Raw genomic sequence first — 27,082 nt, 5'->3', positions numbered from 1 at the left:
TGTTCCTTTTTATATTCTTATCTCTCATGTGATTCTTTTAATGAAGACAACCACCATAACTGCTCTGTAATTTCATAAATATTTCCTAGACATTGACGTTACTAGCATTTTGGAAGATAGGGGGATATTTACTCAGTTTTGAGCCCTTGTGGTCCCTTTGGGTTTCCCTCCATGTGATAACAACCCATGTGTTCCCCAGGCTGGATGGATTCCTCAGGATCTCCTTGATGAAGTGGGATAGCATTTTTTGGAGACTCCTTGTGTCCCACTTGTTCAGGAGGAGTTGCTGTGGGTGCAGGAACTCAGTCACATCTTGATCATCACAGATCCTCAGTCTCAGGGCACTGCTACTCATCTCCTTGGCTCATGGTTTGAGTAATTGTGTCCAGTGCAGAGTGCAAGGGTTGAGTGCTTAGCTCTCTTCATATCAGAACAGATAGCTTTTTCATCTCTTCTGCACTTTTTGTACGGTCTTGTGTGCTCATCTTCTAAATCCACTCGCTGTGGCTGCTCCTTCCACTTCATTCCCCAATTCCTCTCGACAGAGGTGTATCTCCATCAGCAAGTTGACAATGTTTGGGCCAATGCTGTGCAACTGTGGAGACGAGGCGAAGGTTTGTGCAACCAGAGTGCCCATAAATAGCGTCCTCATTGCATCGAGATCAAGTGTATGAGCTGCTGGGTCCCTCTGAAGTGATGAAATGCTCTCCATAAGTGCTGCGATCCTGTGCCACCACATGTCTTAATTTTCCAGACTCCCTATTTGTTCTCCCATCAGCGCTGTCATGGCTATAGTCAGCCTTCTTCAGTCCAAAAATATTTTAAAAACTGTTCTTTTCATGATCTTCATGAAATGGTTACAGTATTTTTTTCATATCTGTATTTTGATCTGGTTAAAAAAAGGAGAAAAGGAAAACCAGAAATAAACTGGTGTTCATTTGTTTATCTTTTTTCCTGTGTGAGCTCTGTGTCTGCAGTGTGCAAAACAGTGAGCTCTGCATAAATTTTGAAGACATTTTATGAGTCTGCTCTTTGACTGAAACACTGTGCTATAAATACATTTATCAGACATTTTTCTCCAAAGCAACCTCCAAGGAACTCTATGTAGTGTCATCAGGCTACACATTTTATTCTCCAAGGTGACTTACACTATTAGACACACTACTTACTATCCATACATCAGTGGAACACATTCTCTCTGTCACTCACACACTGTGGGGGAATCTGAACAGCATGACTTTGGAGGGGGAGAGGAAACCAGAGCACCTGCAGGAAACCCACACAGACACAACATGCAAACTCCACACAGACTGAGTGGGAATCGAACCCATGTCCCCTTGCACCACCCAGTTGTTGTGCGACAACAGCACTGCTTACTGTGCCACCGTGCTGTCTGTATAAAATAAAAAGTTAAGTGCTTAATGTCTTGCTTTTATATTAAAAATAAGAATCACAGATGTATTTTTAAGTATGTTAACGTCTGGCCTTTTCAAAATTGTAAGAGACACTGTATTTCTTTGATGTGACCAATAATCCTGCAGGAACCCCATGTGGTTTTACGGATCAAGTTCGAGGGACGTTTTTAATGGTATATGTCGCCACCTAGCGGACGTCAAAGTTAATGTTGACGTTGATGTTCATAAGACTTGATACCAATGAGTTGGAAAACAAACAAGGGTACATATAGTTTATTAAGGTATATGAAATGACCTAGCATCTGAAACTAGTCTGATGTGTTAGACCATGATAGTACTTGAAGGTATGTACTTGCCTGATGTGTTTCCATTTTGACTTCGCTGAAGACAGGAGTGGTGTGTGAGTTCGGTGAGCAGCGTACAAAAAAATATTTATTTGTGACTGACAGGGTGTTGCTAAACATGGGGGCCTGTCTGTTACACCCATTCCTCACATAGCATGGTTAATTTATTCTGTCAACTCACCTCTTAATTGAATTCCCATTTCTTAAGGTAAAAAATTAGTTGTCCGACAAAAAAAGGTAAAATGAATTAAAATACCAAAATAAAGTGTATTTTTTTGCACATGGTAAAGATAACGCAAATACATTTTACAATATTTATCCCCAAAAAATAATATTTCATTTGTCTTTTAATGTTACATTTTAATTCTATAATTGGATCTTATGACTGCAAACAACAGCACTGAGTTCCAACCACTAACTAACGAAACGGGCCTGGACAACAGCTGTAACATCCTAAGACTATAGCTTTACTTTGACACATGATGTTTGACATTTACATTAGGACAAATCCACACAGGTCCCCTGTGAACACATTAAAGAGCTCATGAGGGGTGGGCAACCCTGGTACTTGGATCCCAACAGATTTAGTTTTCTGCTGTTCTTTGCAGTTGGAAGCTTTTTGTTTTCCTCTCCTCAATTGCCAGCTGGCTCATTCACCGATGTCTGTCGCCTTAGTGTCTGGATATCTGTACTGTACCATTTCCTTCTTTGCTGTACCACTCTCCAAACTATGTTCAGTGCTCTGTGTCACCCTGGTGCTTTATAATAATAAATATAGTTAAATTAATTGAATTACTGTAATTCATTCATTATCAATAAGAACTTGTCCAGCTGTCCAATGCAGGATCAGGGAGGTCCACAATCCAGAGTCCTAGTTCTAGTCTGATCTTTTGTTGAGTGCATTTCATTCTGCTTTGCAATCCTCTGATCATCATTGTGAAACCTTTTAATGGATGATCTTAATGTGAACAGAACGCACAATTTTTACATGCACTTTCAGATGCCAGATTGCACAGCATCTTATTTAATATTTACTTTAGTGAAAGATGGAAGAGTGCAGGTTGCAGCATATAGACACTTGCACAGATTTGATATGAAAAGAATTAAAACACATGAAAGTCTCCAGGATCCAGTTTGATGTATTTGGCTCGTCCTAGAAAAAGAATTATAGATTTATGAAGTCTGGATTTTATTTCTTGCTCTTGAAATCTGTCTGAAAGGAAACAGAAAGTCCTTTGTTTTTCGAAAGAATCAACGAAGCACTGAAATACCAAGCGGAGATTACAATAAACTCACGTGAAGTACATGGAACAATTTTTTAAGGCTGACAAAAGATTTACCCAATGCAACAAAACGTGACCTACAATATCTATATATCTATAAGTTTGTATATGTATGTATGTACATATCTGTTTGTCTGCATGTCTATATATCAGTATATCTGTATATTCATATATCTATATATGGTATATATATATATACATTTAACTATTTGTTTGTAAATGCATATGCATGTAAGCACCTTGTTAATCAGTCATATTAAGTGATATCTGTCAACACTGATATAGTTTTGGGTGACTCCATTCCCTTTTTACGATGTGTAAATTGAACAGGTTTTACTGAAAATCAGAATAAAATAGAATAGAGATATAGTGGATAACACATTCTTCTGCATACTGAGACTGTAAATAAATGTCTTCTTCTAATAGGGAGGGACTTCTCTCTCATCAAGCCAAGACACGTGAGTCGTGAGGACTGGAGCCCTGAAACATGTGACTTCAAGCCTGTTTGGAGTTCACATATTGCTCAGACTGGTATGTGAGTAGCAGGCAGCCTGCAGTGGGAAATGATCCTTCTGCTTCTGAGCTTGCGGCCACGCCCTTTAATAGGACTACCAATACACCCGAGGAGATGCTCAGGTGATGAGCAATGCATAGTGGATGGAGCTACTGCCTTTAGACTCAAAGGTTGCAGGTGTTTGAATCCCACCTTCTACTGTACAAATGGGTAAATAGTTGTAGGCAGTTTAACATAAAGGGATTTTGTTAATGTCGATTTCTTCCAAATGGCTTATTTCTACTGCATGTTGCACATTTATTTTGAACTGTGTAAATCTATAGAATGTTTTCCTCATGAGCTGTTGCATGGCAAAGTCAGACATATGACATTTCCTGTGAGCGGTTGCATTTGCAGCAGGTGGTGACACTTGCAAAGGGTCAAGACAGGGGCAACGTTATTGAACAAGCCTGCATGGACAGAGAATACACCGTTATTTCATGTGTGTGTGTTTTTGTGTGTGTGTGTGTGTGTGTAACTGGGGGAGATGGGGGCTGGTGAAGCTCATGACAGAATTCTACTACAGTCTCAGGAACAGGATCTCATATGATGCTAGTTTACAGAACTCCCCCAAGACATGCAGCTTTCTGCAGTGCAGTGATTTGAAAACCTTAGGATGGCAACAGACTCAAACTCTGCACCGAACCCACCAGCCTTTTGAGTTACATCTGCTCATAAAGGTCAACACATGACTTATTCGTGACTAAACATCTAACCACCGGGAAAGGCTCCAGTTATTTTCACTTTATACATCGTCTCTGAAAGCTCAACACAGGAACTCTGCAGTTCTTGATATAACTTCTGACAGCTGAGAGAATTCATTTAAAAAGCCTTCCTGGATGAAGAACACATATCTTAGGGTTTGTTTCTGCTGTTATTCAGGCAGGAATAAATCCTAAAATATCTTTAATAATCTTGAGCTTGAATCTGACTTGCAAAAAAAGATAGACTGGATGCCCAGGAAGATGGGCACAACTCATAACTGGACATACTGATAGTGACTGGACTCTTATTGCTGTTCCAGGTGGGGGAGAATATCTATGTAGCTCCTCAGTAGTTGGCAGTTGAGGAGAGGAAAACAAAATTTCTCAATACAAAGGGGAGAACCATAAACCTCTGGGGGTCCAAGTACTTGTGGCAGTTGGCTCCTCCTGGACATTATTGTGGTGATGGGGACCTGTGAGGATGTGTCCAGCACAAAAGTCCAGTAAGTCTGTCAGGCAGAGCTAAACTGCATGGAGGCAGAGGTCATGGTTGCTGATCCCATTGGTCGAGGAAGGCAGTCATTGGTACCCTGCAGCAAGGTTGCAAAAAAACTTTAGGGGATCCAGTAAATCAAAATTCTTATATGTGCTAATGAAGCATTAACCCATCGTTAATGTTGCAGTTAAAGTTAACATTATAACAGGGACATTCCGTCACTTGCACTTTACACCAGGTGTAAATGATGACGAGGGGGTAGTTTCAATGCGTCATTAACATATTTTCTGTGAATCATTCTCAGTGTGACCTCTGATATTCCTGGCTTAAGTTGTTCAGTTCTATTATGCATTTAGATTTGTTTGTGCTGTTCTGTTTTATAAAATCTGAATTTCCTCTTGGTGCAACACATCTGGCTTTGGTGTGTGTGTGTGTGTGTGTGTGTGTGTGTGTGTGTGTGTGTGTGTGTGTGTGTGTGTGTGTGTGTGTGCCTGCCTCTGGCTGTCTACACATCCGATATAACTGGCCTCATATGACCTGTTGTAGAGGTTTATTGTCTATAATCTGACAACACCAGTGGTTTGTAGGTATTTGGTCTCTTGTCTCCTGCTGTCTCATATTAAGCCCCTACTTTCTGCCCCATCCTTATAGTATGTCTTTCCAGCCTCTTGCCTCCCTCCATCTTTTCCCAGTCCCTTTCTCCAACCCTCCTTCGTTCTTTTTCCCCTTTCCTTCCTCTCTCTCTCTCTCTCTCTTTCACTCTCCCACCCCATGTATCTCTCCCTCTCTTTCTTGTCCCTCTCTCCATGCCCTCCACACCCTGTGCTCTACTCGTGGTTCACGTTCCCATGCTGAACTCTGCTCAATGGCTCCTGAGAAGGAACACAATGGTCTGGACAACTATGCCTTCACTGTGAGTAGTAGTGTAATGTAACATAACATAATATGATATGAGCTCTTTATGCTGCTGCTTTGTGTTACGTGCATTCAAACCGTTCATAGTTTTGACTAACATACAATTGACTATAATATTTTTATCCTAGTTATAGGATTTCTTCATTTATTCTGGGTATGGTTTGGTTCCTGGCAAATGATCTAAGAACGAGAATATCTCTGTTGGCAGAATTTCTCTTATTACTGGTAATGAAATTTAAATGAACATTATAGTCAGTGAGTTATGTGAAACTGGGCAAAGTTGCAGAAGTAAACACACCGAAGTGATTAAATAGGCAGTGCTTAACTGCATATTGCATTGCAAAATTCATGAAGCACTAGTGGTCTCTGATGAGGGTGACAGTTTGTTGTCAGAGGTACTGAACCTTAATGCCCCCAGTTAAGATAGAGGGGTTGTCATGCAAGGGTACGATGATTGGAGCTGTGGGGGGCTTAGAAGAGGGTTCACTATTTTGGGTAGGTATCTGGTGGGCTCTGCGGGTCACATTTCCCACCATCTGCTGTATCTCAGGAGAAATGCACCTCTTTTGCTTTTTTACGAAGATCGTTGTTTGGACTACTGGACCAGTTGACATGTAATCCACTTTCATTTTCACTTACTCTAAGATGAAATACAACAGCTGTTTTTACAGGATTAGTAATATTCATGTGTATTTTATACCTGCACTGTAATACAGTGTTGGTTGAAAGCATGTGAACCTCTTGTGTCCCTTAGTTTTACCACAAAATTGTTATTTAATGAGAATTAGTTTTTCTCATCTGACATAATAGGTGTATAATGACTAATTCCATATGTAGCTTTAGAGTAAATCGTGTGTAGTAGAAACACAGAAGTAGTGCGGGTGCAAAAGTAAGTGAAGCACAAGTTGCATTGGTTAAACCAAGTAGGTAAGTAGGATCAAGTGTGTAAAACATAGTTATTTATTAATTTTATAAGGTTAACATTTAGATTTTATAACTTTATTTTAATATTTCATACATTTTCTACATATTTTATAATGACCATTCATATAGGGTTCACATACTTTCCAGCAGCACTGTATAGGGGTTAACTGATACTATAGTGGTTAGCACTGTTGCTGTTTTATCTGAAGGTTGCCTGTCTGAATCTCACTTACCAATGTAGTACCCGTGAGCAAGGTACTTACCCAAAATTGCTCCAGTAAAATTACCCAGCTGTAAAAATGGGTAAGTAATTGCAGGTACCTTAACACGGTAAATCGCTTTGGAGAAAAGCGTTTGTGGAATGAATAAATGTAAATGTACATGTGACACCAGAGCACATACTGTTATGTCTTGTTTTTATTACCACCTTCCTTGAAGCACATGGCTCGACCTTAATATAATTAACACAGATAAACAATTTTATCTTCACCACACTGTACTGCATGGGAGACTGAACTGCACTTTTTGCCATCTGACTGAGGGGGTGGAACGCTTCTGTGAGCTTCCCGATGGTGAAGGCCGCCAGGCAAAGGATCTGTCAGAAGAGGATGACCGAAATAGACTGGCATACTGCGTCACAGATGTCCCGCCCTGGTACCTGTGCATCATTCTGGGCATTCAGGTGGGAGCAGTTTCACAGCAGAGTTAATAATTAGGTTCTAACATATTGATCAATGAAGCTACTTATTAACAGGCCCTGGCATAAGAGTCATGTTGAGCCATATTGGAAACCCGTGATTTATATTGTTTTTAATTTGTCACTCTCACATTGCAGTACCAGCGTGAGGTCAGTGTGTAGTTATAATTACCAGTTATAACTAGTCTTTGGTCACCATGGCTACCAAACCTGGCCTGTCTTTGCAAGACTGCACTGCTGAACAATAAAATATGCCCTTCTTACTACACATGTTGGCGATGTTAAGCACTCTGGTCAGTGTCAACATTGATCACCCCCCCCCCCCCCCCCCCTTCTCCCTCAGCACTGCCTTACGGCGTTCGGTGGCATCATCGCCATCCCGCTCATCCTGTCCCAGGGACTGTGTCTGCAGCATGATTCCCTCACCCAAAGCCACCTCATCAGCACCATCTTCTTTGTGTCGGGACTCTGCACCCTGCTGCAGGTCACTTTTGGCGTCAGGTAGGTCCTGTACTACCTCCCTGGGGGGCCGGAGCGGTCACTGAGATTTGACCATTGCAGTCGTGAATAATTTCCACTTTTAGGGTAACGGCTTAAACTTCTTCTGCTGTTTAATGTGGAATTTAATCAGAAACCTTACTGAGGGTTTGAAAGTTGAAAGCAGCACGGTTTTTGACCACAATGCAGATTCCAGCGAGGAGATTGTACATAGTAATGTATCACTGGCCAGAGTTGGTGACATTTCCAAAACACTTCGTTTCAGGTCTTGGTTTAGCGGCCACTGTACACACACGGTCTTGTGAACTTTGGTAGATGGACTCTAGTGCTTTATGATCCCAGTGACAGTTTCTTTTAGCGCAGTGAGCCTGACCAAGGTTCTCCCATGGCGTGTAATTCTCTGATTAGTTCACAACTGGAATATGTTACCTCCATTGCACATGTTGCACATTAACCTAATAAAACCAAATGTGATTCCAGCTGTTTTATCTGTTCATTCGCTGCTGTGCTCCGTGGAGACACACATATTTGAACTAGATATGACACCCATATATATTTAATTTCATATATGATGAGATTAAAGCAACAAATGTAGTATAAGCAGGGATATAAGAAGCAACACTGTCTTGATGATTTTTAATAAATCAGAAATTATCTAAGATTAAAGTCTTGAAAAGTGATGAAAAATTCCTGATTTGTGGTGGCACTACTTAAAGACCTGAAGTGACCAAGTCAGGCAATTTAAGGAGCTGAAATCAATAATGTGTCTTTAATGTTTTTCTGACTTTATCCCAACAAGCTCTCTTTTGACTTTGATTCAAACTATGTATTTGGTTTGCTGCAGGAGATTTGAAAGCTCACCAGACGAATGCCAAGGCCCTCCAATTGGCTAGAGCACAGTTATGCAAGTTAATATGCAACACAGCATTATTGTTTGATTTTTAACTAAGCTCTGTTGATTCACTGTAGAATTCTGGGAAAATCATTTACAGTCGCCATTGCGCCAGGCTAACCCGGTAAAAGAGAACATGGTACATTTATCTGACACTTCTCTCAAAAGTGATATTAAACTGTTTACAGTTATTTACCCAGTTGAGTAATTGTACTAGAGCTATTTATGAGAAGTACCCAGGGTACTGCAGCTGGAGGTGGGATCTGAACTAGCAACCTTTGGCTCCAAGAGCAGCAGCTCTAACCACCAGTCTCCTGATAAAGGGTGGTCCCTCATTGTGTGTATTAGACAGTACGATCTATGATTACTACTGTACAATGAGATGAATTATGTTGTATTAAAGGTAGGTTCAGTGAAGTAACGTGTGAAAACCACGCCAAGAGTACAGGACATTATATATCTCATTGCAGTAGGGGGTCATTGTTCTCAGACTGTCACTGAGTGTGGACACAGAGGATACAATGTGGGCTCTCACTGTGCCAGTGCTCCATTCTTACCACTGTACAAATCAGATTAATTGGGCTTTAATAAAAATGGATTAAATGGATTAATTGAAAAAAGTGACACTGAGGTATTGGATTTGAAAACACTAACTAGCCTTTCCTTGTGGTTTATTCTGAAATCTGGGCAAACCACGAAACGCTACAGCTTTGGGGGTTTTTACCACTTACTGGACATATGACTTTAGGTGAAAAGGGGACATCAGAGTGCCCTCAGTGTTTTAGAAAAGCCTTTGGCATAATTAATACTCAATTTAGCAAGAGAAAGGGGCCCAAAGTATTACTGTAAGTGGTATTTTTTCTCCTCCTGTGATTCATTGATTTCCGGTCATGCGACTCGTAGTGTATAAATGAGGTCTGCCAGTCCCAGTATGTGCTTATATGAGTGTGTAGACTTGTTTCAACAATATATATATATATATATATATATATATATATATATATATATATATATATATCTACTGTGTATATATACTGTACATATTCAGTATATATATATATTTATATATATATACATAGACATATATATACTTTTATGTATATGTACAAAAAGCTGGATCACTCTTTTCGTGGCATGCCTGTATCTGTGTCTATCTGACTAATATTTTTGAGTATGGAGTCTCGTGATTCACGATAAGGTCACCCGAGCTGCATTTTATAATAGCAAGCAAACCAGCAGTCATGCCGGAATGATTTCAGCCAACCACGAAATAATGAGTTGCGTACTGTAGGCACTATTCACGGAGTGTGACCTCTTAAGATGAGGAGGACTGAAGTTTCAGAGCTGCACAGCTTCAAGAGCGGTTACAGTTACATGAGGGGCTGCTCACTTCTCAGTTTGCTGAGGCTGGGACCTGTAATAGGATTAGGCTGGAATTTCCATCCGATTAAGGAGGAATCCAGCTCACTCAAGGCACATTCCGCAAACCCATTCTCACTCAACTCTCTTGGGCCTGATCTCCCTTGGAACCTTGGACATGAGAGTGGTTGAGGGCAAGAAACACCATCAACCAGAATCTCAAACCTTAAACAAACAACTGCACCTGTTTTTAAGCACCTGTATAGTATCAGTCAAAAGTCTGGACACACTTCACCGAACATGTTTTTCATGATCTCAAAAATATTTCAATCTAAAGGCTTGTGCTTAAATGCTTGAAATGTGTTCCTATGACAAACAAAGATTATGAGGTTGAGATGATGTATGAATTTATTTAAAAAAAAATATATATATATAGAAGGGGGTGCGGTGGCGCAGTGGGTTGGACCGCAGTCCTGCTCTCCGGTGGGTCTGGGGTTCAAGTCCCACTTGGGGTGCCTTGCGGCGGACTGGCGTCCCGTCCTGGGTGTGTCCCCTTCCTCCTCCGGCCTTACGCCCTGTGTTGCCGGGTAGGCTCCGGTTCCCCGTGACCCCGTAAGGGACAAGCGGTTCTGAAAATGTGTGTGTGTGTGTGTGTGTGTGTGTGTGTGTGTGTATATATATATATATATATATACTTTGTAATGCCCTGAGGGGCATGGTGACTCAGTGGGCTTGGCCGTGTCCCACTGTCTGGTGGGTTTGGGGTTCAAGTCCTGCTTGGGGTTTGCTATGGACTGGCATCCCATCTTGGGTGTGTCCCCTTCCCCTCCAGCCTTGTGCCTTGTGTTACCGGGTTAGGCTGCGGTTCACTGCGTTCCCACTCAGGGCAAGCGGTTTTTGACAGTGTGTTGTAATGCCCCCCTGAACAAGAAGTTTTCATGTAGAACTTCAGTGAAATTTAAAGTTGGAAAATATCACCTGACCTAAACCTCGTAGAACTGATTCAGGGTTAGTTGGACGTGACTGTGAAGGAAAAGCGGAAAAAAGAGCTCAGCATTTGTGAGAATTTTTTCAAGACTGTTGGAAAATTCATCCCAGGTGGCTTCTCACGAAGCAAGTTGAGAGAACACCAAGAGAGTGCAAAGCGGCCATCAACACAAAAGGTGGCTACTTTAAGATTTTTTGCATTATATTTTGCATTGCATAACTCCGTATCTGTTATTTCATGCTTGTGACATCTTTAGTATTATTCTATGTATTCATATAATTGTAAAAACAAATGAAAACCCTTACTGGTTAGGTGTTTCTATCATGCTGTCGCACCGGAAGGACCCAAGTGCAGAGCATCGTAGTTTAATAGGGGAATCCAAGAAATAGTCACAAAACAAGCCAAGGGTCGCCAATGAACAAATGTAATCAAAGGGACAAGCTGAAAGCCGTAATCCATGAGGCAAGCAGGAGATCGTGGAAACCGTGGAGTCGAGAGGAGGAAGGGAGAGGCGACGGGAGAACAGGGTTGAGGACGGGTAGAACAGGGAAGGTAGGTAGATTGGTGAGCACACGAAGAGCGATGAGCAGGGCTGAACAAGGTTCCGCGTCTGCGTGTGCTCCGAACCTCCCTGTTATACTTCCATCCCCTGATCCGCCGGAGGTGATCCTCATTGCGCTGAGGGGGACGTGACAGTACCCCCCCCCAACAAGCAGCTCCAGCCACGCTGTGACGACCAGGCGGACAGCCCCGGGGCCTGGGTGCGGGACAGTCCGGATGGTCTCTATGAAAAGCACTGATCAGGTCCAGGTTCAACACATCACACGCGGCCACAGCCCTCAGCCCTCCCCGTCAACCAGGTATTGGAGGACTCCACCCTGTCGACGGGAATCCAGCAGTGCTCGGACCACATAGGCAGGCGTTCCTCTATCCTGCTGGGGAAGCGGAGGTGGCGAGTCAAGTGGTGGTTGGTGCAAGGACGCGGCGCAGGGCTTGAGAAATGATGAGTGGAACGTCGGATGGATCCTCAGGTGTTGTGGCAGCTGGAGGCGGTAGGAGACCGGAGTGACATAGCGTAGAACCTTGAATGGACCAATGTATCGGGGACTGAGTTTTTTGACAGGTATGTCCCCTAAAGACCCCTGGTGGACAGTCAGACCCTCTACCCAGGCAAGAAGGAGAGCGGACGCCTCTGGCGGTCCACCTGCTGATTCACTTGGGCCTGGCTACGAAGAAGGTGTCGTCGGACAGTCTGCCATACCCTTGCGCTGGCTCGGTACCAGGCGTCCATGACCGGGACGTCGCAGGAGCCGGGCTGCCAGGGAAACAAAGGGGGCTGGTAGCCTAACATGCACTGGAATGGGGTACAGCCTGTGGAAACATGAGTCAATTAGGTATGGGCATACTCGGCCCATGGTAAGTATCACACCCATTGTCACGGTTGTTCGTTACAGTAACTGCGCAGGAACTGGCTTATGTCCCGGTGCAGTCGTTCAACTTGTCCATTTTCCTACGGATGGTATCCCGAGGTTAAACTCACGGAAACTCCCAACTTTCGCCAAAAGGCCTTCCATAGTCGGGATGTGAACTGTAGTCCCGGTCAGATATGATGTCCTCCGGTAGTCCAAAGAGGCGAAGCACGTAGAGAAACAGGAGTTCCACTGTCTCTAACACTGTAGGGAGTGTGGGAAGGGGTACCAACTGGCAAGCCCTGGAGAACCTGTCAACCACAGTCATGATAGTGGTCGTACCTTCTGAGTTGGGAAGGTCTACCAAGAAGTCCAGTGCGATGTGTGACCATGGGCGATTGGGCACCAGTAGGGGTTCCAGGAGTCCAGCAGGTTGTTTGTTCGAAGGCTTGGCCTGGGTACAGATCTGACACGCCCAAACGTAGTCCTGAGTGTCCTCGGCTAGCGATGGTCACCAGAAATATTTCTGCAGGAGCATCTGGGTCTTGCTGAACCCAAGGTGGCCTGCGGCACGATGGTCATGGGCCCACTGCAAGATAGTGGCCCGCATCTGTGGGGGCACATACTGATTCCTGGTGGGCTTACCTGGGGGTTTGGGCTCGACTGTCTGGGCTTGGGTGAAGTCTTGAGAAAAGTCCAATTGAAGAGGAGCTATGAAGCAGGTCCGGGGCAGGATAAAGCCTGGGTCTCATTCGGCTGGTTCCCACTCGTATGTGTGGGACAGAGCATCGGCCTTGGTGTTTTTACTGCCAGGCCGGTAGGTCACCGTGAAATTGAAACGCGTAAAGAAGAGGGTCCATCTGGCTTGTCGGGGGTTGAGTCAACTTGCCATCTGCAGGTATTCCAGATTTTTATGATCTGTGAGGACAACGAATGGGTGTCAGGCTCCCTCGAGCCAGTGTCTCCACTCTTCCAATGCCAGTTTCACGGCCAAGAGATCCCGGTTCCCGATGTCATAATTTTTTTCTGCCTGGGACATCTTCTTAGAAAAGAAGGCAGATGGATACAGTTTGGGCAGATCACCCTGGCATTGTGAAAGCACGGCCCCTACCCTGGTTTCTGAGGCGTCCACTTTTACCACAAACAGCTTGTCTGGATCCGAGTGACGGAGGATAGGGGCTGAGGTGAACCGACATTTCAGGGCCTCGAAGACTCGTTGTGCCTCCTCCGTCCAGGGGAGTCGTCCTGCCTTGGTAGAGGTTAGGGCTGTCAGAGGGGCGGCCAGGGTGCTGAAAGTCATAGTGAAACGCCGATAGAAATTGGCAAACCTGAGAAATTGTTGGAGGGCCTTCACAGTGGTAGGTCTTGACTGTTGGAGGACAGCCCTGACCTTGTCCGGATCCATGACTCTGCCGTCCTTACTGAGCACAAACCCTAGAAAAGAGACCTGCGTTTGGTGGTAAAGGCACTTCTCTGCCTTAACGAAGAGGCGATGCTGCAGTAACCGGCGCAGCACTTGACGGACCAACTCCACGTGTTGTTTCCAGGATGGGGAGTAGATGAGGATGTCATCTAAATAGACCAGAACTCCGTTATTGATGAGATTCCAAAAGACATGGTTAACAAAAGACTGAAAAACACTGGGGGCGTTAGCAAGGCCGAACGGCATTAATAAATCTTCATAATGACCCAGGGCAGTGCTAAAAGCAGTTATCACTTGTACCCCTCCCGGTTTCAGATAAGGTTATAAGCGCTACGCAAGTCTATCTTAGTGAACTACTGTGCATGATGCATGTGTTCAAGGGCAGCTGTGATAAGATGCAAGGGGTGAGGGTATTTCGCAGTGACGCTGTTGAGACCCTGATAATCTATACAGGGGCGAAGGCCCCCATCTTTCTTTTCCACAAAAAAGAAACCAGCCGAAGCAGGGGAGGTGGAAGGACGTATAATACCTGCCAAAAGGGCTTCAGTGATGTAGCCCTGCATGGCCTGCTGCTCGGGTATGGATAGGGGGTAGATCCATCACTCCTGGGAGGAGATCGATGGTGCAATCCCAGGGCCGATGTGGAGGAAGTACTGCTGCTTGCTCCATACTGAACACCTCAGTCAGGTCCTGATATTCTGAGGGAATGTCAACCTGCGGGGGAGAGTCTGCACACTCGACAGAAATGGCTCAGCAGGAGAGCCACAAGCACGTTCCCTAATATTGCGGCCCCCACGACACCAGTCCTCCCGTGCTCCATTTAAAGACCGGGTCGTGCAGGGATAGCCATGGGAAACCAAGAATGACCGGGGTCTCGGGCAAAAAAATCAGGTAGAATTGTAATTGTTCTTTGTGTATAGGACTGGTCTGGGTATCCACAAACCCCTTTCCCAGTGGCTGTCTGTCCAAGGCGTTCAACCTCATCCGGACCTTACACAGGCATCTGGGAACCTGGTGTGTCTTTGCAAACGAGGTGTCCATGATGCAACCTGCAGCCCCTGATTCCACCAATGCTTGGGCTTTAATTGTGGTGGTGCCCCAGGACAGAACAATGGGGACCATGAGACGGTTGCATCTAAGGATTCCACTCACCTGGGGCTCTGGATGGACCGGATAGTCAACTTGGAGATGCCCCGGGTTTCCGCAGTAGAGACACAGGTTGCTTCGGAGTCTCCACTGCCGTTCCTCTGTGGTGAAGCAGCCATGCCCTAGCTGCATGGGTTCAGATGTTTTCTGCAATAGGGAACAGGTCGCCAGAGTGGGTCTCAGGCTAGGCTTGCGGTCCCGGGCGAGGTTGTCAAGTGTGATGGTGGTCTCGATAAACCGATTGAGCGTCCACTTTTTGCCCCAGAATGCCAGCTCCTTTCATAGCCTGGGATTCAGTCCGTGTCAAAAACAGGCGAGTAGGGCAGTCTGGTCCCAGCCACTGAGCTCTGAAAGGGTCCTGAACTCCACCGCATAATCTGCTGTTGAGTGATTGCCTTGCGCCAGGTCCAGGAGGCATTTGCTGGCAGCCTGGTTGATGCGGGAAGCCCAAACACTGCCCGGAAGCAGGCTTTGAAGTCCTCATATGAGTACTAGGAACAGTGCCCCCATGCGGTGGTGGCCCAGTCCAGCGCTCGACCAGTCAGGAGAGCAACCAGGTAAGTAATCCGGCTCTGCTCTGAGTGATACACCTGTGGCAAGCTGGAAAAGATGAGCTCACACTGTAGCAGAAAACCAGCGCAGCGTGCAGAGGTGCCATCATACCTTGCAGGGGTGGCCAGCCGTGGGTCTTGTTTGGGCGCTGGCCCAGAGAGGGCGGAAGGGGGTGCATACTGGGCGCGCTCAGTATGCGGTGGTATCCCGTTGCACCGGAACGCGCTGATCAGATTCTGCAGAGCTTTGTGAAGGCGAGTGAGAGCTTGTTCATGCGCTCCCAGCAAAGCTCCATGAGAAACGAGTGCATGCTGGAAGCGCTCTGATTCTGCTGGGTCTGACTTTGAGGCAGAACCTTCTATCATGCTGTCACACTGGAAGGAAGGCATCAGACCCAAGTGCAGAGCGTTGGAGTTTAATAGGGGAATCCAGGAAATGTAGTCACAAAACAAGCCAAGGGTTGCCGATGAACAAAAGGGACAATCCAAAGCTGTAATCCGTGAGACAAACAGGAGATCGTGGAAACCATGGAGTCGAGAGGAGGAAGGGAGAGGCAATGGGAGAACAGGGTTGAGGACGGGTAGAACAGGGAAGGTAGGTAGATCGGTGAGCACATGAAGAGCGATGAGCAGGGCTGAACAAGGTTCCGCGTCTGCGTGTACTCCGAACCTCCCTTTCATGCTTCCATCCCCTGATCCGCCGCAGGTGATCCTCGTTGCGCTGAGGAGGGTGTAAGAGTTTCCAGACTTTTGACTGGTACTGTATCTACAGTGCTAAATGTACATCCTTCACTGTTAGGAGTCATCTGATGGAAAATACACACACACACACACACACTTGTCCCAAGCAGGGTCACGGCGAGCCGGAGCCTAACCCGGCAACATACGGCGCAAGGCTGGAGGGGGAGGGGGCACATCCAGGACGGGACGCCAGTCCATCACAAGGCACCCCAAGCAGGACTTGAACCCCAGACCCACCAGAATGCAGGACCCAGCCAAACCCACTGCGCCACCATGCCCCCACAATGGAAAATATTCCAATTGGTTTTGTTACTGATCATCGACAACTGATAACTAATAATAATATTTTGTCTGAAGCTCAAATTCATCCCTCAGTTGTTTAAGTCCATTTAGAGATTTGTGCTTCTTTAAGAAATTAATACCTGTAATTTCCCCCTTCTCATACCAGGCTGCCCATTCTTCAGGGAGGGACATTTACCTTCCTCTCCCCGTCCCTGGCTTTACTATCCATGCCAGAGTGGACGTGTCCAGCCTGGACCCAGAATGCCTCTCTGGTGAACACATCTTCGTCTGAGTTTGTTGAAGTATGGCAGAGCCGCATAAGGGAGGTGAGGTCCGCCCAGTCATCCGCTGCACCACTGTACAGCACCTATTCTCTTTAAATTGGTTTTTCTCACTGTAGGGGATGATTAATATCTGACAGTTTTATGTTTATTTATTTAACTGACCCTGTTCTCCAAAGTGAGTTGCATTGTTAAGCTGCTTACATTGATTTACCCATTTAGAGCTGGGTAGCTTTACTTTATCAGGTCAGGGTAATTACCTTGCTCAAGGGAACAAAGGCGGAAGGCAGCTTGGGTCTTTCATAGCCAGCTTTAACCACTATGTCATTTGCTGTTGACTTTGAGTTTGTGCTTCACTTTTTGTTAAAAAAAAATTGTATTGTCTATCCCCTAGTGTGTTTGTCTCTGCCTTGTCGATTCATCCATTTCAGCGTCTTTCTTTTGTGTCTTTGTGTCTCTCTGTGTGTCTCATCACACAGCTGCAGGGTTCTATCATGGTAGCTTCCTGTTTCCAGATCCTGGTAGGCTTCTCGGGGCTCATCGGCTTCTTCATGCGGTTCATTGGACCCCTGACCATCGCTCCCACCATCTCGTTGATCGGGTTGTCACTCTTTGAATCGGCTGGAGCCAATGCCGGAAACCACTGGGCCATCGCTGCCATGTGTGTAACTCATCTCATCACCGTCGGAGTCCAAACATGGCTCTCTTCTGCCATTTTTCTCCGCCTTGCTCTATACAATAGCATCCAAAATTATTTTTATTTTTAGCTACGTTGAAACTGTAGTCCAAAATAAATGACAGTATCACCAATTTATTCAGCTATGAATGTTATTCAAAAAATTTTGGGTAAACTTGGGTGAGGTAAAGTAAAGGTCCAGTAAACAGTTTAGCATGGCCTCTCTTCACATTACAGTCCTGACATACACGCATCTCTCACGTAACAGCAGGCTATAAATAATGCCCTTTGTTACAAATATGATAAAATATGTTGGTTTTGTCATTGCCGTGCACAAAAATGTCTCTTGTTTTGGTTTTCAAACTAATTTTAGGAGGCACATTTTTTGTCCGTAAACCTATTATTATTTTTTCCATAAGGAATAATGGTAATGTGATCCCCTCACAACAGGAAATTGCCAAATGGAGCAATTTAAATGAAGTAAATTAACCCTGTTAGGTCAGGGAGAGGTGTGCAAAAAACATAATAAATATGCACAGGGTTTCAGCTTCAAGTGTTCTAAACACCTGTGTCTTTTCTGAAACAGGACGACAACCTTGATTGTCATGTTTTCACAATACCTCCGACGCATCACGATTCCTGTCCCCACCTACAGCAAGGCCAAACGATTCCACACTTCTCGGGTGTACATTTTCCAGATTCTTCCTGTAAGTCCAAAGGGCAAAGTTGACATCAGTGATAAACATAGATAAAGATAATAATCTGGAAGGGTGCAACTAGTTTATGGCTAATGTGATAAAAACATTTACGCCATTGGTCAGTCCTAATTTCATGATCCGTGGCTTGGTTAATCTATACTTGTATGTGTATATGTTTTGTGTGTGTGTGTGTTTTTCCTGTCACAGGTGCTCCTTGGCATCACACTCTCCTGGCTCATATGCTACCTTCTTACTGTGTATGAAGTGCTGCCGTCGGACCCAAGCAAATACGGCTTCCTGGCCCGTACTGACATTAAAGGAGATGTGGTCGGACAGGCCCCCTGGTTCAGGTTCCCCTACCCCGGTATTACAAAGAGTTTTCTCGCTAATCCCTCTCTAGAATGAATAAATATGGCAGCACACCTTTTTGGAAACACAGGGCTTAGGTTTCAGTAACAGAATGAGCTTTAGGTTAACATCAGTACTTTGATGACATTTATTTTGACATATTATCATTCACTCATTTATTATCGTGTCTAGTTGTAATTTTAGTGCTTTGCGAGTGTAATCAACCAAAATGATTTCTTTGGAAGAAAGGCATCCTGGATTTCTATGACTGATTTTTGAACCCTAGGCCAATGGGGTGTACCAACTGTGAGTTTGGCAGGGGTGTTTGGGATCCTGGCTGGCGTGATCTCCTCCATGGTGGAGTCAATAGGCGACTACCACGCATGTGCCCGGTTGTCGGGCGCCCCTCCTCCACCCAGGCATGCCATCAACCGAGGTGTGGGCATGGAGGGAGTGGGCTGCCTGCTGGCTGGAGCGTGGGGCACAGGAAATGGGACCACGTCCTACAGTGAGAATGTAGGGGCACTGGGCATCACAAAGGTGAGGACAGCACTGCTTTTTCACTGACATTGTAAGTGGTAGAATGTACTGTACATTTAATAAAATGTAAGTTTAATTAAAATAAAATGTAAGTACCTTTATGACAAGGGGTTGACTCTTAAAGATTGCCAGTGGGTAGAGGTGTAAGTCTGGGGGTCTGGATATAGCTCAGGACTGTGGTATATTATAATATCTAGCTTTATTTTGGCTACTCGGGGACATGTTACAGGACTGACTCAGTGTCCTCCCTGCAGGTGGGGAGTCGGATGGTGATTGTGGCCAGCGGGGTCCTGATGGTCATCATGGGGGTCTTCGGAAAGATAGGCGCTATTTTCACCACAATACCCAGTCCAGTTGTTGGTGGCATGTTTTTGGTCATGTTTGGGGTCATATCTGCTGCTGGAGTTTCCAATCTGCAGGTATTTTAGGATACGTGGATTTACATTGACCGATATTACTCTAGTCCAGTTACAGTTGGGCCACTGGTGGTGCTGGGCCACTGGTAGAGCTGCTGCCTTTGGACCCAAAGGTTGCACAGTTAAATCCTATCTGTAGTACCCTTGAGCAAGGTACCTGTCCTAAATTGCTTCAGTAAAATTACCCAGCTGTATAAGTGGGTAAATAATTTTAAGTATCTTAACATTGTAAGTTGCTTTGTAGAAAAGCATCAGATAAATGTAAACTAGAACTTTTTGAACGAGCGACGAGCTCTTACATTGTGCTTCAGAGCAAAAACTGATGCAAACAGGGCAGCATTGACATACCTGTGAGTAACACTGACAGCTGGAGTTAAATGTGTTTTTACTAATTGAAAAGCGTGTAGGATTCGATTGTGGTGCAGATTCAAGGTTGATTTTCGCTTGAACCCTTTTGTTTTGTTCCTCCAGTATGCAGACATGAACTCCTCCAGAAACATCTTTATCTTTGGATTTTCTATGTTCACTGGCTTGGTAGTTCCTAACTGGATTTTTAAGAACCCCTCTGCCATAGCAACAGGTAAACATATGCAGAAAAACATAGTAAACAAGTAAATACATGTTGGTATCAGTTAGAAACAGGTGAAATGGGACGAGTTTGCAGGAAAAACACTGAGATAGTGGAAGATTAAATTAGTGTGGGTGTAGGTTGAGCTCTGTAGTCTAAAGGAAGTAGAAACACAGAAATCTGAGTAAAACAGTGTTAAAAGCAGAGTAGCTGAAATATTTACAATGTTGTCGACGTGTAATGAATGAGGTCCTGCTGCATAACTCTTACGCTTGTCTCTGCAGGTGTCGTGGAAGTTGACCAGGTGCTTCATGTGCTGTTGACCACCAGCATGTTTGTGGGGGGGTTCCTTGGGTTTCTGCTCGACAACACGATTCCAGGTAAACAGCCCCTGATTTTTAAAGAGGACCTGTAGTACATATATGGGTTTAAACCAGGGTACGAGTACAGGGTCTGAAGTAAAGCTCTTTTGAAGTCCCAACTCAGGGACTAACTTTAAAAGCATTTAAGTCTGACATTAAATGGCGAAAGAAACAGAGACCCTGTTGTGTTCTTTCCTGCCCACCTTACTTGGGACCGACTAGGGTCCAAACGTGAACGAGGCATCGTAGCATGGAATGAAGCCCACCATGAAGATTTGGATGACACTCTGGAGAGCGGCGAGGTCTATGACCTTCCCTTTGGTCTGAGCTCTCTCTCTTCCTCCTCCTCCTCCTGCATGTGGCGCATGCCCGTCTGTCCCCCCATAAGGCCCAGGGCACCGACGGAACCCCAAAAGGACTCTTTGGAGAGCAGGGAAGGGGCTGGAAAAGCTAATGCCACACAGATCATTGTGGGAGTGGCATTGTGAATGCCTAGAGGTCACTGAGATGCCTTGGACATCATAACCTGAATTAAAGACTTCAGTGATTCTGTATGTCATACATCTCCCTGTTTTTGCTATTTTATAGTTGTGCCACATGTTTTTTCTCTCTTAACTTTATTATTTTCGGCATCTGTATGTCCTTAAATGCACAGTTTTATTTGTAGACAACAGTCACAGTATCTAAAATTCTACATTTATTTTTATTGGTAAAACAAAAACTTCAGAACTCAGTCCAATAATACACACTTTTTTTACACTGGTGTGAAAAGGGTTCTGTTGTAAATGCTTTTAAGTATATAATAAACATATTTATCGCAAAGATCATTTTAAATATTACTATTTTTTCACAAAGAGAGTTACTTGAATAGCAGTGGTTTACACTATAAATAGTTCGTAGAAATCTGCTTTAAATATGGCAGCGTGAATTTCGCATTGGACTTGTATCTGCGTTCCTCATTTACACAGGATTCCTACCAGATGTTTTAGAAAGAGCTGCTTAAGGTCTGATTTTCAGAGCAAGTCAAAAATCAAAGGCAGCATCCTGAACTATCCACCTGAACCCACGGGTCAGAGGAGGGCCAGGTGGTGCTTGAAGTTCTTGAAGTTCAACGATGGTTAAGCTGAAGGTGGTCTACATTAGGTTCCATGAGGAGTTCGCTGGTTTTCCCTGGAGAACAGCACCCGTGCCAGAGGCTCCATTAAAATATCCAGCTGCATAAATGAGTAAAAATTTAAATAATTTCACATTAAAGCACCAGCTAAAAACCTAACAATAATGACAATAATGCACAACAAGGGTTATTACAGGTGTCAGTGCCTCTGAGAGATTAAATATCAAGATTAAACAGGCTTATTACATTCAAATAAAATACAACTGTATTTACTGAGAACTAAAAATAAAACTTGAAACTTTGGTCATGTCCAAATCAGTTGGAGGAATTTAAAAGAATTTAACAGATCTTTAATATCCTTATCATCCTTCTGCAGTGCTCAGCGTTGTGTTGTACGCATGTGTAGAGACTAATATCTATGCAGTGGTGATGTCTTGCTTTATGGCCTCGTATAGATTAAGGAAGGACTCGGTCCAGACGTCCTTCTGGTGTCCGGCTGTGTTAAGCATCCTGTGGGCTGTGTACACAAAGGTCAGCACAGTGCGCTCAAAGTCCTCCCTGTGCAGGATGCCGGGGTGGCGCAGCAGCTCCGAGGTCAGGCGCCGAATATCCGTCAGTTTCCGAGGTATCACCTCGTCACAGATGACCTGCAGCTTCTGGATCCTCCGGAGCGAGTTCAGCTCCTCATCCTGCACGCTGAAGGGACTGTGTTCATCCTCCATCTGTGTGCCTGCCAGCAAGATCTATGGGTCGGGGAAGTGAATAGCACATCTGGGGGGAAAATTACAGCTGACACATTTGGAACACTCAAAAAGGCCTTTAAAAATAGAATGTTCTGGAAATTTATTCTGAAATGAGGGTGACATCTAAAAGGTCCAATGCCCTTAACAGAACCTATTGTAACGACCCACGTTGCTGGTGTTCGAGCGGGGAATGCGCTTATTGTAAATAGTTGCATTGTGGGAAAAATGTGAAATGTGGGTGCACAACCACTGGGGACACTTCTGGAGGAAATGATGGGGTGACCGTGTTTGCCACTGGGAGTGCTAAGTGGGGGGGGGGGAATGCTGGCTGGAGGCACAGATTCTAGAGGATATGGGGTCCTTGGACCAAATGCACCATTTCCCTGGTACCAGTGCTCAAATAAATTGTTCCAGATGAATGTTGTTCTTGCCTCTTTTTTTGCCCCATCCAAATTCATGGTGCTGCAGTATCATTACTTAGTGAGATTTGATCAGTAGTAAAACACAAAAAGCTAGAGTAACAATATAATACCTTGTATTACAGGCTACATCTATGTGTATGAAGCTGCATTCCTCAAAATGAAAAAGTTTTAAACTAAGGGCTAAAGCAGAATGTTTAAAACATCTGGGGCAGTGTTCACGCTGTTTTATGAGGTCAGTCAAAATGAGCAGCGAGGTATGGAAGCTGCTAGGAATGCTTTATATATCACTGCTGGCATTAGAAAATCTTACTTCAAAGAGCAGATTGACATCGTCTATGGAGTTCTGAAAGATGGGGTTGACCATCGACGGGATCCCCCGTTTCACTCTAAAAGCTGAGGGATACAGGGCTGAGAGAGAGAGATAGAGAAAGACATGGAGAAGAACGCAAAATTGAGATTTAAGGTTCTTTACTCATACAGTTGATATGTCACACTTCAGGAGTAAACGCCATGCAAATGATGATGACATAATTGTGTTTCGGATGGTGTAAGAACTACACATGCCGTGGCAGCACCACACACCTGTGACCCCTAGATTTATGTAGGTGACGCTTATCTCCAAAGTGACTTACAATGTTGTTGTTTGCTATTATAGGCATCCCTTGATTTACAAACTCTCTTTATCCAAAATTTCAGTGTAACAGCTCTTTGCTTTTGATACCCAGTTGGTGACTTACAGGATAAAACAATCACTATAACAGAATTCATGTAAAGTTTGGGGACAGCTGCTAACATAGTGGTTAGAGCTGCTGCTTTTGCATCAAAAGGTTGCAGGTTTGATCCCCACCTCTGGTTGTAGTACCCTTGAGCAAGGTACCTAACCTAAAATCGCTCTGGTAAAAATTACCCAGTTGTATGAATTGGTAAATAATTGTAACCTTAACATTGTAAATTGTTTGGAGAAAAGTGTCAGCTAAATGAATAAATGCAAGCGGGTCTGAAAAATGGATGGTAGGTTCAGCTGTCGCCCTCTATGTGGTGGGTCTGGGGTTCGAGCGACAGACTGGTATCCCGTCCTGGGTCCCCTCCCCCCAGGGATGTGTTCCAAAAAAAGGAAGTTGTGAAGCGGACATGCAATAATGTACTGTAATTGGAGTGTCTACAACCATGGAGTGAGAGCCTAACAACAGACGACTCCCACTCCAGACCAACCAAAGGAGAAAACATCAACTGGGTGACCAGGAATGTCGGGCCCATAGGCTATGGTAAACATCCCACATTATTCTCAAGTGAGCCAGCTATCATGTGGGCAGAGCTGAATCATAACTCAGCAGAAGAGTGAAACTGCACCAGATGGCCGCTCTCAGTGGCTGTCCAGCCGTAGGACACCTGGCACTGTGCCGTGGTTTCATACAACTCATCACATCTAAAATAACAGCACAGCATGTTATGACAGCAAATTGATGGCTTCTGGTTTTTTTTTTTTTTAAAAAAAAAATCAAAACCAGCCTTTCAGATGAAACATGCCACCCTCTGCCCTTTGACGTGAACGGACTCATTGAATATGTGCAGTTTCTCCAAATATCCATTCAGTTCAGTTAAACAAAGTTCTTGTAATGTAACATTTGCACTTATTCATTTAGCAGATGCTTTTCCTCAAAGTGATATGACAGACAGGGTCTTTAGTACAAGCGCATAATAACTCAATAAAATCAACAAAAAGCTCACCATTTCAACACTTCTCCAGCACTTTGAGTAATTGCACTCATACATCAGGCCAAAGTGGGTGTTTGTTATGTATCTGATTCAAAAGAATTCCTCATTCACCATGGATCTGATACCAAAATCACAACCCAAACACAGCCTAATAGATAAAACATGATCTACTTTGGGAGCCCAGGCTGATGCTCCCTTTCATGGTACTTGTCTTATGTCTCCAGAAATGAACTGGAATGCATTGCTGACTTAATGAAAATCAAGGAAGTATGTTCCAGAGAAAAAAGTTCCAGAGATGAATGACAGGAAGCAACAGGAACTATCATCCAGAAAGGGAGCCAAGGAAGCACATGGCCAAACAACCATAGATACAGAGAAATGACAAGTCTGAGTTCGGAAAGTCAAAAATGTGGCGTGGAGTCTGGAGACGCATGACACAGGGACAGAGTCCAAGATGGAAGGGATCACAGAATTGTAAGGCTGAATGTTAAAGAATCAAAGATCTAGAAGGTTCTATAAGCAGTGATGGATAGAGATGGACCAAGAGATCCATAAATTTACGTAAGCAGAGACTTAAAGAAGTCAGACGTCAGAGAAGCTCAGGGAAAGTTGAGAGACACACAGTCAGAGATAGAAGAGGTCGGGAAGATGGAGCACAAGGGCCCAGAAAACCACAGTGAAACAAATGTTTACCCCATAATCTCATAAAAATGAAAACATTTACATTCCTGTCAGAACTTCTTTATTTCCCATCTGGACATTTAAACCGATTCTGAGCATTTTCCTCTTATTGCCATTTAATGCATTTAAACACATACATATATTCACCACATTTTTATTTAACGTTAATCATATAGAATATAAAAAGTAACTATGTTTTCGCTCACGTCTGGACATGCTTTCTGTTTGTTCAGCTTAGTACATAACGTTTTGGTGTGTTCAGGAGACTCCTCACAGCGCAGCCCAATTAGATTAGCGCAGTATAAGTATGGTCTTGATTTGGGATTTTTTTCTGCTTTCATTCTGCCGTAGAATTTAGCAAGCGCAACGGCTGACGCAGCAAAACACACATCTTTTACACAGGTGCGCAGGTCAAATTGCGCAGCTAAAACTGAAAGAAGCCCTTCGTGTACAAGTACATTTTGGTGTTCTGAAGGTGTAGATCCAGTTTGCTCCAGTCCATTGTTTCGCAAAATTTACTACCCAGAACATTTCAGTGTGTCTCACAAGCTTGAAAGAACTAAACTGGAAAAACGCCTGAATTTTCTCCTTTTCTTAAAGCAGGCTAAGCTTTTTTCTCTTAATGGACTGGCAGGGAAATTTCGAAGAGTAAACATTACTGCAGCCTATTTCTGGAAACTAAATACGCTTGGATGCGTGCAAGCTCACACATACTCAGACAGACACACAGAGTTGTTCGACACGGAACCGTGTAAATAAGGGTCGAGCGCATTCTTGCGGAATTATTGACGCATGCATCCATTTGGACTATTTCCGCCGAAACAGGTCACTCCACCTTTGCTCACCGTGAGCATCTGCGTCATGCTGCTCAGAATTATCAGAAGTGTAAACCTCTGTTGGCACTTTGTTGCGATGAATTTGTGGTCACCAAACTTAGCCAGGACAACCAGAAATGTGCTGCGTAGCCTTCATTGTGATCTCTAGTCAATACCGATGATCCTTCAAATATCTACGTTCCCTCATTTATCTGACGCTTTTCTCCAAGGAGACAGCGATACCCTACCTACAGCTTTTTACCCATTTATACAGCTGGGGAATTTTACCGGAGAAATACCTTGCTCAAGGGTGCTACAGCGGTAGGTAGGATTGAAACCTGCCACCTCTGGATCTAAAAGTGGTTGCTCTAACCGCTGTGTAACCAGTTGCCCCATACCCGTACATTAAGCGGACCCTGAGAATTAGTGCTGGGGCTGTCACCGCGGTACTGGCAGTGACTTCCTTCCCTACAACCCTACAGTCCAGAGTGCATCAGGTGCAACTTTTATTCACAGCTGCGTGCAAACAGGGCTGCAGATCCTCACCTCTGGTCCTGCGTTGAGCGTCGCACACCTGAGCGCCGCTGCACATGAGAAGGATGATGACCGCTGTCCAGTCCATGGTGCGGCTGCAGTCGTTGGCCGCGCAGCGTGCTCCACCCTCCGATGAACGGCGGGAGACGGACGATCGCTGACACACACGCAACCCCTGGCGCAGAGCAGCTTATCGTGGCTCCTGCTTTCTCCAGCGCTGCCGCTCCCCACCTACCTTCCTCCCCGTGTCATTCTTCCTCCCTTCGCCTTTCTCTCCCCAGCGCACCAGTGCTCGTGTCCAGCAACCACAGGCCATCACACCGGCCATCTGGAAGCCATCAGTGGCCTAGACAGCTGGCCCTGGATTCCCGTTGCAGCTGCTTAGTATGCCATTTGTCAAACAGACCTGCACCATCCCTGAAGCAGCTGATCCAGCAAAATCATTATGAGGAACATCATCATCAACATCTTAGTTATCAGATGAAAACCACTACGGAGAGCAGCCTCAGATCTTCCTATCTGGCAATATTGTGATTATATATTCTGTA

At 44.6% G+C, this 27,082-nt stretch overlaps 2 protein-coding genes across 2 annotated transcripts; one reads left to right on the top strand and one right to left on the bottom strand.

Moving 5' to 3' along the window:
• The first annotated feature begins 5,660 nt into the window (after positions 1-5,660).
• On the top strand, positions 5,661-21,159 carry slc23a4 (solute carrier family 23 member 4). The gene is made up of 12 exons (XM_018747170.2): positions 5,661-5,708; positions 7,176-7,316; positions 7,675-7,832; positions 16,787-16,946; positions 17,381-17,562; positions 18,164-18,284; positions 18,483-18,639; positions 18,910-19,163; positions 19,418-19,582; positions 20,051-20,159; positions 20,432-20,527; positions 20,732-21,159. The coding sequence occupies exons 1-12, from the start codon at positions 5,661-5,663 to the stop codon at positions 20,995-20,997; spliced, it is 1,857 nt and encodes a 618-aa protein (XP_018602686.1). The 3' UTR covers positions 20,998-21,159.
• An 880-nt stretch (positions 21,160-22,039) lies between these two features.
• Positions 22,040-26,850, bottom strand: LOC108931416 (protein FAM180A-like). Its single transcript, XM_018747169.2, has 4 exons — positions 26,770-26,850; positions 26,547-26,691; positions 23,099-23,196; positions 22,040-22,366 (listed from the first exon to the last, which is right to left on the bottom strand). The coding sequence occupies exons 1-4, from the start codon at positions 26,848-26,850 to the stop codon at positions 22,040-22,042; spliced, it is 651 nt and encodes a 216-aa protein (XP_018602685.2).
• Between the last annotated feature and the right edge of the window lie 232 nt (positions 26,851-27,082).

The sequence above is a fragment of the Scleropages formosus genome, chromosome 2, assembly GCF_900964775.1.
Source record: "Scleropages formosus chromosome 2, fSclFor1.1, whole genome shotgun sequence".
Taxonomy (NCBI): domain Eukaryota; kingdom Metazoa; phylum Chordata; class Actinopteri; order Osteoglossiformes; family Osteoglossidae; genus Scleropages; species Scleropages formosus.
This window is presented reverse-complemented; position numbering and strand designations above follow the sequence as displayed.

Coding starts and splice junctions, on each gene's coding strand:
- slc23a4 (XM_018747170.2), top strand. CDS start 5,661: ATGGCTCCTGAGAAGGAACACAATGGTCTGGACAACTATGCCTTCACT. Junction 17,563..18,163: donor CACTGGGCCATCGCTGCCAT/GTGTGTAACTCA, acceptor TTTCTGAAACAG/GACGACAACCTTGATTGTCA. Junction 19,583..20,050: donor CTGGAGTTTCCAATCTGCAG/GTATTTTAGGAT, acceptor TTGTTCCTCCAG/TATGCAGACATGAACTCCTC.
- LOC108931416 (XM_018747169.2), bottom strand. CDS start 26,850: ATGGCCTGTGGTTGCTGGACACGAGCACTGGTGCGCTGGGGAGAGAAA. Junction 26,692..26,769: donor AGAATGACACGGGGAGGAAG/GTAGGTGGGGAG, acceptor CGTGTGTGTCAG/CGATCGTCCGTCTCCCGCCG. Junction 23,197..26,546: donor CGCTCAACGCAGGACCAGAG/GTGAGGATCTGC, acceptor TCTCTCTCTCAG/CCCTGTATCCCTCAGCTTTT.